The 12,239-nt window shown below is 43.3% G+C and overlaps 1 protein-coding gene across 1 annotated transcript in view; it reads left to right on the forward strand.

Annotated features, from left to right (window-relative positions):
* The first annotated feature begins 4,874 nt into the window (after positions 1 to 4,874).
* The window catches only part of LOC106570040 (ephrin type-A receptor 7), a 170,890-nt gene continuing 163,525 nt past the window's right edge, over positions 4,875 to 12,239 (forward strand). The window contains exon 1 of the mRNA XM_014141966.2: positions 4,875 to 5,094. Within this exon, the coding sequence (XP_013997441.1) occupies positions 5,016 to 5,094 (79 nt within the window). The 5' untranslated portion in view covers positions 4,875 to 5,015. The remainder of the gene's footprint in view (positions 5,095 to 12,239) is intronic.

The raw sequence follows: 12,239 nt of genomic DNA on the forward strand, positions 1-12,239 counted from the left end.
GGGATAAGAGAGGTAAGGCAATAAATAGGCCATGGTGGCAAAGTAATTACAATATTGCAATTTAACACTGGAATGGTAGGATGTGCAGAAGATGAATGTGCAAGTTGAGATACTGGGGTCCAAAGGAGCAAGATAAATAAATAAATAAATAAATAAATAAATAAATACAGTATGGGGATGAGGTAGATTGGATAGGCTATTTACAGATGAGCTATGTACAGGTGCAGTGATCTGTGAGCTGCTCTGACAGCTGGTGCTTAAAGCTAGTGAGGGAGATATGAGTCTCCAGCTTCAGAGATTTTTGCAGTTCGTTCCAGTCATTGGCAGCAGAGAACTGGAAGGAGAGGTGGCCAAAGGAAGAATTGGCTTTGGGGGTGACCAGTGAGATATACCTGCTGGAGCGTGTGCTACGGGTGGGTGCTGCTATGGTGACCAGTGAGCTGAGATAAGGCGGGGCTTGACCTAGCAGACTTGCAGATGACCTGGAGCCAGTGGGTTTGGCGACGAGTATGAAGCGAGGGCCAGCCAACGAGATCATACAGGTCGCAGTGGTGGGTAGTATATGGGGCTTTGGTGACAAAACGGATGGCACTGTGATTGACTGCATCCAATTTGTTGAGTAGAGTGTTGGAGGCTATTTTGTAAATGACGTCGCTGAAGTCGAGGATAGGTAGGATGGTCAGTTTTACAAGGGTACGCGGAAGATTAAACTACCAACGGGACATTCAAAACTGTAATATCCTATGCATCACGGAGTCATGGCTGAACAACAACATTATCAACATACAGCTGGCTGATTATACGCTGTATCGTCAGGATAGAACAGCAGCGGCTGGTAAGACAAGGGGCGGCGGACTATGTATTTTTGTATATAACAGCTGGCGCACAATATCTAAGGAAGTCTCAAGGTTTTGCTTGCCTGAGGTAGAGTATCTCACGATAAGCTGTAGACCACACCATCTACCTAGAAAGTTTATATCTGTATTTTTCATAGCTGTCTACATACTGTACCACCACAGACTGATGCTGGCACTAAGACTGCACTCAATGAGCTGTATTCCGCCATAAGCAAATAGGAAAACGCTCACCCAGAAGCGGCGCTCCTAGTGTCCGGGGAGTTTAATGCAAAGAAACTTAAATCGGTCTTACCAAATTTCTATCAGCATGTTAAATGTGCAACCAGAGGGAAAATAACTCTGGACCACCTTTACTATACACACAGAGATGCGTACAAAGCTCTCCCTCGCCCTTCATTCGGCAAATCTGACCATAATTGTATCCTCCTGATTCCTGCTTACAAGCTAAAATTAAAGCAGGAAGCACCAGTGACTCAATCAATATAAAAGTGGTCAGATGAAGCAGATGCTACGCTACAGGACTGTTTTGCTAGCACAGACGGGAATATGTTCCGGGATTCCTCCGATGGCATTGAGGAGTACGCCACATAAGTCATTGGCTTCATCAAGAAGTGCATCGATGACTTCGTCCCCACAGTGACCATACGTACATAGCCCAACCAGAAGCCATGGATTACAGGCAACATCCGCACTGAGCTAAAGGCTAGAGCTGCTGCTTTCAAGGAACGGGACTCTAACACGGAAGCTTATAAGAAATCCCGCTACGCCCTCCGACGAACCATCAAACAGGCAAAGCATCAATACAGGACTAAGATCGAATCGAACTACACCGGCTCTGACGCTTGTCAGATGTGGCAGGGCTTGCAAACCATTACAGACAACAAAGGGAAGCACAGCCGAGAGCTGCCCAGTAACACGAGCCTACCAGACGAGCTAAACTACTTCTATGCTCGCTTCGAGGCAAAAAACACTGAAACATGCATGAGAGCACCAGCTGTTCCGGAAGACTGTGTGATCACGCTCTCCGCAGCCGATGTGAGTAAGACCTTCAAACAGGTCAACATTCACAAGGCCGCAGGGATTACCAGCATGTGTACTGCGAGCACGCGCTGACCAACTGGCAAGTGTCTTCACTGACATTTTCAACCTCTCCCTGTCCGAGTCTGTAATACCAACATGTTTTATTAAGCAGAGCACCAAAGTCCCTGAGCCCAAGAACACTAAGGTAACCTGCCAAAATGACTACCGACCAGTGGCACTCACGTCTGTAGTCATGAAGTGCTTTGAAAGGCTGGTCATGGCTCACATCAACACCGTTATCCCAGAAACCCTAGACCCACTCCAATTTGCATACCGCCCTAACAGATCCACATATGATGCAATCTCTATTGCACTCCACACTGCCAATTCCCTTCTGGACAAAAGGAACACCTATGTGAGAATGCTATTCATTGACTACAGCTCAGCGTTCAACACCATAGTGCCCTCAAAGCTCATCAATAAGCTAAGGACTGTGGGACTAAACACCTCCCTCTGCAACTGGATCCTAAACTTCCTGACGGGCCGCCCACAGGTGGTACGGGTAGGTAACACATCCGCCACGCTGATCCTCAACACAGGGGTCCCTCAGGGGTGCGTGCTCAGTCCCCTCTTGTACTTCCTGTTCACTCATGACTGCATGGCCAGGCATGACTCCAACACCATCATTAAGTTTGCCGATGACACCACGACTAGACAGGCTATAGGGAGGAGATCAGAAACCTGGCCATGTGGTGTCAGGACAACAACCTCTCCCTTAACGTGATCAAGACAAAGGAGATGATTGTGGACTACAGGAAAAGGAGGACTGAGCACGCCCCCATTCTCATTGACGGGGCTGTAGTGGAGCAGGTTGAGAGCTTCAAGTTCCTTGGTGTCCACATCACCAACAAACTAACACTGTCCAAGCACACCAAGACCGTCATGAAGAGAGCACGGAAAACCTATTTCAACCACAAGGCACTACAGAGGGTAGTGCGTATGGCCCAGTATATCACTGGGGCAAAGCTTCCTGCAATCCAGGACCTCTATACCAGGTGGTGTCAGAGGAAGGCCCTACAAATTGTCAAAGACTCCAGCCACCCTAGTAATAGACTGTTCTCTCTGCTACCGCACGGCAAGCGGTACCGGAGCATCAAGTCTATGTCCAAGAGGCTTCTTAAACAGCTTCAACCCCCCAAGCCATAAGACTCCTGAACATCTATTCAAATGGCTACCCAGACTATATGCATTGCCCCCCCCTCTTTTACACCGCTACTACTCTCTGTTGTTATCATCTATGCATAGTCACTTTAATAACTCTACCTACATGTACATATCACCTCAATTACCTCTACTAACCGTTGCCCCCGCACATTGTACCGGTACCGCCTTGTATATAGTCTCGCTATTGTTATTTTATTTGCTGCTCTTTAATTACTTGTTACTTTTATTTCTTATTCTTATTCCTATTTTTTTTTTATTTAACTGCATTGTTGGTTAGGGGCTTATAAGTAAGCATTTCACTGTAAGGTCTACACCTGTTGTATTCGGCGCATGTGTATATAACATTTGATTTGATTATGTCTGGCAGGCCTTGCTTAGGGGAACATCATGTGTGTTGATTTGCTGTTTCATTAGGAGGGAATTAAAGTCAGAAAAGTAGCTAAATAGCAGAATCTGCGTTATATCAAAGTAGTGCCAAATGTCATGCAATTCCTTAGATTAATGATTTATGGCAGTCTATGCATTGTAAATCCCTTATCGGTCCACCCTGTTAGATTTAACTTGTTAAATAATTTATGTTTATTCATACAAGCATTTTGACACAGACCAAGCTTTGTAATTGTGCAGGCATTAAATAATTATGACAATAACATGCTAAATCACTAAACTGTTTCTGATCCAAATCAGAGTGTTTTTGCCTCTGTACTTTAAAGCTGGGATGAAAGCCTTTCCTTTCTACCAAGCATGATATTTGACTAGTTGTGTTATGTCTTTTTGTGTTATCAGGTTTTAGAAAAACTCTTTGTACCAATGCTATTGAGCTGGCAACTGGCGGGGGGGTTGCTTAACCATAACACTGCAGAGGATTACATAAAAAATGAAAAAGGTTTAGAAGTCCACAACGTCTGCCTTTAGCTGTCATGCAGATACATTGATTTTAAATTGTGAGATACAACCTGTTTCACCTCATCAGTTTGGTCTGTTTGCAAAAATGTTACTGTTGACTAAGACCAATGAACTGTTTTGCCTCCTCAGCTGAAAAAATAACATGCTCAATTTGGCCCACACATGTCAATACAATAAGCTCAAATTATTTGCAGCATCAGTATTTCTTTGTACAGGATGCAAATCAGTGAAACTGTATCCAATTTCCTTCACTCTCTCTCTTTCCTTTGGCAATCATTACTCCAAAAGTATACACAGCCTGCAGTGAACACAGTGTAGGCTTAACGCAGTCTATAGGCTACTACAATATCTCAACATACTACTGAATAATACAAGGCTTAGTCTGTCATTTGATTTTTCAAAATTGGACATTAAAAAAAAATGACCAATGTCAGCTAATAGTGTTGAACAATTATTCCATTAATTAATGATTCAACTAGTCAACATCTTTACTAGCCATTCGATGTTGCGTTCCCCTCGCTTCCTTCCAGTCATTATCTAGATCTAATAAGTCTATTAATTTCATCGAAATGTATATAATCCAATCATTAAATGAAAGATTCTTAAATATTATGGTTCGCCTTTCGCTCACCTATCCCACATTGAAAGCTGAAGGTTCGACAGGCCAAGACAACACTGCCATTACTTTAGTTTAATCAAAGGCGAGGTGGAGAAAAAAATAAAAAATAAAAATTCACAAAGAGGGGGAAAATTCGACTAGTGAAAACATCTGGCATTGCGATTCATTTCAGTGCGCTTTGATAGGCGACTTTCTTGTACCCTCGTTTCGAAATCTTCCTTCATTGCACTTGCATGATGTCAATCCGATGCACAACACCCTCCCCCGAGATATGAAATAAGCCACGTAGTGAGCGGAGTTCGCACTAGCCCGGACGGCTCTACCATCGGAGTGGTGTGTTGCGAGCGGGAGAGAGATGACCAGAGCTTCGCCAAGCTGGACCGTCAAACATGGAGCTTTTTAAAACGCTAATTTCGGTGCTTTGGATGTTATTGCTGAATGGAAACAAGGGCTGTCACGCTGAGGAAGGTATGTGGAACCTATTATATGTTTTTTCTCCCCCCCCCCCATTTCAAACAGCTGCTAGCTTTACGCATCTCTTTTCAGTAGCCAAGTGACAGTTAAACATGTGGACACAAATAGATGAAAATGTTGGGATATGTAAGTAAAAATGAAAAGCGAGGTGTCAAGTACTGTTCACCGACTTCGGACAAGGATTCACAAAACTGTTATCTTGTAGCAAGTGTATATCATAATCGTACTGTTACAAACTGCGTCCATTTCTCATTTTGAGTTTGAACGGAAACCGTTACATTTGGTCTGTAGTAGTCTTGCATCAACATTGTAATGATGTTGTAGTTTGTATGAGCATGCTGTTAAAAGTAGCCCACTGTTAATTAAATATTCGTCTGGAAAGCATTAAAAAAAAAATCGCTTAAATGTCAGGAAGTGTTAGGCTACTGTCGACAACAAAAATATTTCAGCACAAAGCTACATCTCAGCATTTACATTGTTAACCAGATTGAAAAGGAAACATTGCTGTCCTCTAATCTGACACTTGTACAGCCAGAATAGATTCCGACCCAATGTCGACTTGGCTAAACATCCGATTGTTACCATGGATGCCCCATGAATATTCAGTCTGAAAGAAGTCGCTCTAAAAACAGACGCAAGAGTCTCTACAAGCCAGAATGTTAATTAAACAGATATTTACACTTCACCGGTTGTCCGTACTGTTGGTCCTTTTTTGACGGTAGGGGAAGTGGAGATTAAAATATCCACAGGAAAGTATTGTTTACCCGACTTTCTGCGTCACCTGTAGGATCTGTCACTGTTTTTTCCTTCTCCTGAGACATTGCACATGATGCAAAAGGTGTCAATAGCGGAATGCATCCTGAACGTTGTCGACTGAGGCACGTGACATTTTCAGCTGTTTGAGTGGGACAAAGTTCAGTTCAAAGGACATTTCTAAAATATTCTACATAATATTCATAATCTCCAGCACCACCCCAACATCAACGAATGTGAAAATGGCATGTTTCAATGTTTTGTAGTAAAAAGAAAAATAGAGGAAGATAAGTGTTTCCAATGACATCATCGGTGTGCATCATGTGATTTTAAGCAATTATGAGTTGGAATTGCCTACTAATTGGTTGATAATCTATTTGGAAAGACTTAGAAGATAAGTAAGCAAGCGTAGGGTAAGAATGTATTCTGGCTAACACTTGCATAGAGTAACTGGTTTCCTTTGTCTCGTTCCCTTACAAACTCTCATACTTCAACACTGAAGGCAACGTGAGAAAGCTGGCTTATTGATGCCCCCTCTCTACCTACACAGTAAAGTAGTCTGGCCAGTGGGCTCTCCCTCTCTCTGGTTGTGAGGTATTGAGCCTGGCTCTGATGCAGGCAGGGCTGGCTCAGGTGAGTCCAGTAAAGCATCCTAATCGGTGCTGGGATTCAGAGGAGGAAGAGCACATAATCGCCTACGTCCCCCAGGCGAGGGTTAGTTCTGGAAGTGGCTCAGCACAGCTGAGCCAGGCTGCGCAAACACACATTCCATGTACACTGAACAAAAATATAAACGCAACATGTAAAGTGTTGGTCCCATGTTTCATGAACTGAAATAAAAGATCCCAGAAATGTTCTATGTGCACAAAAAGCTTATTTCTCATTTGTTTACATCTGTTAGTCAACATTTCTCCTTTGCCAAGATAATCCATCCAACAGACAGGTATCAAGAAGCTGATTAAACAGCATTCCACAGGTGCACCTTGTGCTAGGGACAATAAAAGGCCACTCTAAAATGTGCAGTTTTGTCACAGAACACAATGCCATAGATGTCTCAAGTTGAGATAGTGTGCAATTGGCATCCTGACTGCAGGAATGTCCACCAGAGCTGTTGCCAGAGAGTGTAATGTTTATTTCTCTACCATAAGCCACCTCAACATTGTTTTAGAGAATTTGGCAGTACGTCCAACCGGCCTCACAATCGCAGACCACGTATATAGCGGCATGTGGGTGTGCAGTTTGCTGATCTCAACTTTGTGAACAAAGTGCCCCATGGTGACAGTGTTGTTATGGTATGGGCAGGCATAAACTACGGACAACGAACACAATTTAATTTTTAATCTATGGCAATTTGAATGCACGTGACGAGATCCTGAGGCCCATTGTCGTGCCATTCATCCGCCGCCATCACCTCATGTTTCACCATGATAATGCACGGCCCCATGCCGCAAGGATCTGTACACAATTCCTGGAAGCTGACAATGTCCCAGTTCTTCCATGACCTGCATACTCACCAGACATGTCACCCATTTGAGCATGTTTAGGATGCTCTGGATCGATATGTATGACAGCATGTTCCAGTTCCCTCCAATATCCATCAACTTCGCACAGCCATTGAAGAGGAGTGGGACAACATTCCACAGGCCACAATCAACAGCCTAGGTCAACTCTATGCGAAGGAGACGTCGTGCTGCATGAGGCAAATCCCTACACCCAAAGAAGGGCACTGCGTTCATCCACCTCTGGCCTGCTCGCCTCCCTACCTCTGCGGAAGCACAGTTCCCGCTCAGCCCAGTCAAAACTGTTCACTGCTCTGGCACCCCAATGGTGGAACAAGCTCCCTCACGACACCAGGACAGCGGAGTCAATCACCACCTTCCGGAGACACCTGAAACCCCACCTCTTTAAGGAATACCTGGGATAGGATTAAGTAATCCTTCTAACCCCCTCCCCCCCAAAAAATATATAGATGTACTATTGTAAAGTGGTTGTTCCACTGGATATCATAAGGTGAATGCACCAATTTGTAAGTCGCTCTGGATAAGAGCGTCTGCTAAATGACGTAAATGTAAATGAAAATGGTAGTCACACCAGATACTGACTGGTTTTCTGATCCACACCCCTACCTGATTTTTTTTTTATTCCCAGTCATGTGAAATCCATAGATTAGGGCCTAATGATTTTAATAAAATTGATTGATTTCCTTATATGAACTGTAACACAGTAAAATCTTTGAAATTCAGTACACAAACAGGCAAACACACATATGCTGCTCATACGAACATATAGCTTTGTTACTTGCACGCACATGCACACACATACACACACAATCTCGCTTAATAAAGCTGCAATATGTCACTTTTTGTATTTTTTTCATGTTCAAAAGCTCCAATAAGTCGCTAGTGGTCATCCAACGTGATGCAACAGTAACAATAGTGTGCCCCTAGTCTGCCTGAGAGTCGCTGAATAATATTTGGCATCTTTTAGCTAAAGGAGATTCTACAATAAGTCTTGAAGGTGAAGTGTCTGCGTATTGAAAACTGCAAAGGACTACACCGACATCCCAGAACTTCAGAGACAAGTGAGAAGATCGGGCTCCCAATTAGATGGCCCAAGACACTTTCAAGTGCCACCACCAACAACGGCTGAGCTGCTACAACTTTGAGGAGATGTCGCCACGCAACAAGGTGCAGTACGTCCACCTTTGACCTGGGAAGGACCGGGAAGTGTGAAAACCTACGTAGTACTCAGAATTGTGGGGCTACAAGGAGAGGTGGGCCTACAACCTAACATTTAAATCATATAAATATGGAAGTTTGTGTGGGCAACAATAAACTTGTCTGAGAAACAATACTTGTGCATTTTTTTTAAATCTAGCATCTAGTCATCGTGATTGTACTTTTGGAATGGTTTTATAATGATTTACTAAACTGTTCTCTTTTCCTGGATATCTATGCTCTTGACGGTTTACACTTCAAATTAGCACACCTACAGGTGGATAGATGTCCAGATTCACTACCCAGCACCTCTCCTCTTTTTTCAAAGGACAGCGCTTGCAATTTAGTCTGTAATGATAAGAAGCAACATGAAATTACAGAACGCAGCCAAGTGTTTTGTGATATGATTATAATGTTGTGAAAAGGGTTAACAGTACCACAAGTGAAAGGTTTTTACTAACTTTCATCTCGGCCACCCTCTCTTCTTGCGGTCGGGCAGCCCTTTCGAGGTCTTCCTGTCCAATTCTTTGTGCACCCCTGCCTGTGCCCCTCGACGGTCTGCGGCTCTTTTAAAACTGGAGTCCAACAGAAAAAAACATGTACACAACACTCGTGATTGTAGTGCTCACTACATGGTCTTTTATGTACACTATTGTTCAAAAGTTTTGGGTCACTTAGAAATGTCCTTGTTTTTTAAAGAAAAGCACTTTTTTTTGTCCACTTAAAATAACATAAAATTGATCAGAAATAGCGTAGACATTGATAATGTTGTAAATGATTATTGTAGCTGGAAACGGCAGATTTTTTATGGAATATCTACATAGGCGAACAGAGGCCCATTATCAGCAACCATCACTCCTGTGTTCCAATGACACGTTGTGTAAGTTTATCATTTTAAAAGGCTAATTGAGCATTAGAAAACCCTTTTGCAATTATATTAGCACAGCTGAAAACTGTTGTGCTGATTAAAGAAGCAATAAACCTGGCCTTCTTTAGACTAGTTAATTATCTGGAGCATCATCATTTGTGGGTTCGATTACAGGTTAAAAATGGCCAGAAACAAAGAACTTTCTTCTGAAACTTGTCAGTCTATTCTTGTTCTGGGAAATGAAGGCTATTCCATGTGAGAAATTGGCAAGAAACTGAAGATCTCGTACAACGCTGTGTACTACTCCCTTCACAGAACAGCACAAACTTCCTCTAACCAGAATAGAAAGAGTGGGAGGCCCCGGTGCACAACTGAGCAAGGGGACAAGTACATTAGTGTCTAGGTTAAAAAACAGACGCCTCACAAGTCCTCAACTGGCAGCTTCATTAAATAGTACCCGAAAACACCAGTCTCAACGTCAACAGTGAAGAGGCGACTCCAGGAAGCTGGCCTTCTAGGTGGAGTTGCAAAGAAAAAGCCATATCTCAGACTGGCCAATAAAAAAAAAAAAATTTAAGAACGCAGACACTGCACAGAGGAACTCTGCCTAGAAGGTCAGCATCTCAGAGTCGCCTCTTCACTGTTGATGTTGAGACTGGTGTTTTGCGGGTACTATTTAATGAAGCTGCCAGTTGAGGACTGTGAGGCGTCTGTTTCTCAAACTAGACACTCTAATGTACTTGTCCTCTTACTTGACCTCCCACTCCTCTTTCTATTCTGGTTAGAGACAGTTTGCGCTGTTCTGTAAAGGGAGTGGTACACAGCGTTGTACGAGACCTTCAGTTTCGTGGCAATGTCTGCACTGTATTTCTGATCAATTTAATCTTATTTTATTGGACAAAAATGTGCTTTGCTTTTCAAAAACCAGGACATTTTCTAAATGACTCCAAACTTTTGAACGGTAGTGTATATACGATAAGGATTTTCATGCAGAAGAGTCATGTATAACACTTCTACAGTCCATACACGTCTTCATAGCCATAGCTCTGGAGAATCAAGGGGCCATCCCAGTAATGTTATTAGTTAGGTTCCCATGTTTTTTTTTCCATGAACGCAGAGTTACGATAGTCAATTCATTCTATTCCACAGTTTTTTTTACACATGGGTGATAACTAATGCGTATCATCATATTGCTATATTTTACCAGGCAAGGAAATACACGGTAGCTATTATCAACCATGTAGCTAGCTAAGTTAGCAATGTCAAGGTAGCTAGCTAGCTAACGTTAGCTACCTTTCTGGCTGACGTGAGTATTACAATGAGTATAAAACAAATTGTACATGTTCTGAAGACATTGTTGCTCAAATGTTATAGAGTTGTCTTCAATCTTGCCCATAACTGTTATCGCATCGGCGTCCACAGTCTCAAATTTCTGGACTCTGTTGGGTTGTCACCAGTTACCACAGCCACAAAGTCAAACTTTGCTACCCTAGGTTTCCACTAGATATCACAGCGGATGTTGATGCTACGTCATCCCAGCGGCGACATACAATGAGAGCTGGGGCTTCTGGTATATCTTATTCAAATCTAGAAAAAATATTGCATTCTTGCCGGAAGATTCTCCAAAAACACCTGTACACACATACACTAAACAAAATATGAACTCTATGAAATCAGTCAATTGAAGTACATTCATTAGGCCCTAATCTAAGGATTTCACATGACTGGGAATACAGATATGCATCTGTTGGTCACAGATACCTTTTAAAAATTAAAGTAGGGGGTCAGAAAACCAGTAGGTATCTGGTGGGACCACCATTTGACTCATGCACTGAGACACTTCTCCTTCGCATAGAGTTGATCAGGCTGTTGATCGTGGAACGTTGTCCCACTCCTCTTTAATGGCTGTGCGAAGTTGCTGGATATTGGCGGGAACTGGAGCACGCTGTCGTGCACGTCGATCCAGGTGAGTATGGTGAGTATGCAGGCCATAGAAGAACCGGGACATTTTCTGCATCCAGGAATTGTGTACAGATCCTTGCGACATGGGGCCGCGCATTATCATGCTGAAGCATGATCTGATGGCGGCAGATGAATGGCACAACAGTGTGCCTCAGGATCTCATCACGGTTTCTCTGAGCATTCAAATTGCCATTGATAAAATGCAATTGTGTTCACTGTCTGTAGCTTACGCTATAGCCCCACCACCACCATGAGGGACTCTTCACAATGTTGACGTCCGCAAACCGCTCAACCACACAATACCATACACGCTAGCTGCCATCTACCCGGTACAGTTGAAACGGGGATTATTTCGTGAAGAGCACACTTCTCCAGCAATGTGCCATGGTGAGCATTTGCCCACTGAAATCGGTTACGACGCTGAACTGCAGTCAGGTCAAGACCCTGGTGAGGAACAACGAGCACACAGATGAGCTTCCCTTAGACGGTTTCTGACAGTTTGTGCAGAAATTCTTCGGTTGTGAAGTACATTTTGTTCAGTGTAGTTACGCGGTGCAGGTTTATACACAGATGCACATGTCATTATTGCTTACACACACACACACACACACACACACACACACACACACACACACACACACACACACACAAGCTTTCTTACTGTACACACACGAACACGGTCTTTCTGCATACTTATGCACACATACACACGCAGAGTGTACACGCATACATGTTGAGAGTACTATAATACTGTAGAGCGCTTTACACACACGGCTCTGTGTCGGTGGCTTGAGTCGTTTCCCCTGAATGCTGGCCGGTTGGCTTGGAAGCTCTGTTCT

This window comes from Salmo salar, chromosome ssa14 (assembly GCF_905237065.1).
Source record: "Salmo salar chromosome ssa14, Ssal_v3.1, whole genome shotgun sequence".
NCBI lineage: Eukaryota > Metazoa > Chordata > Actinopteri > Salmoniformes > Salmonidae > Salmo > Salmo salar.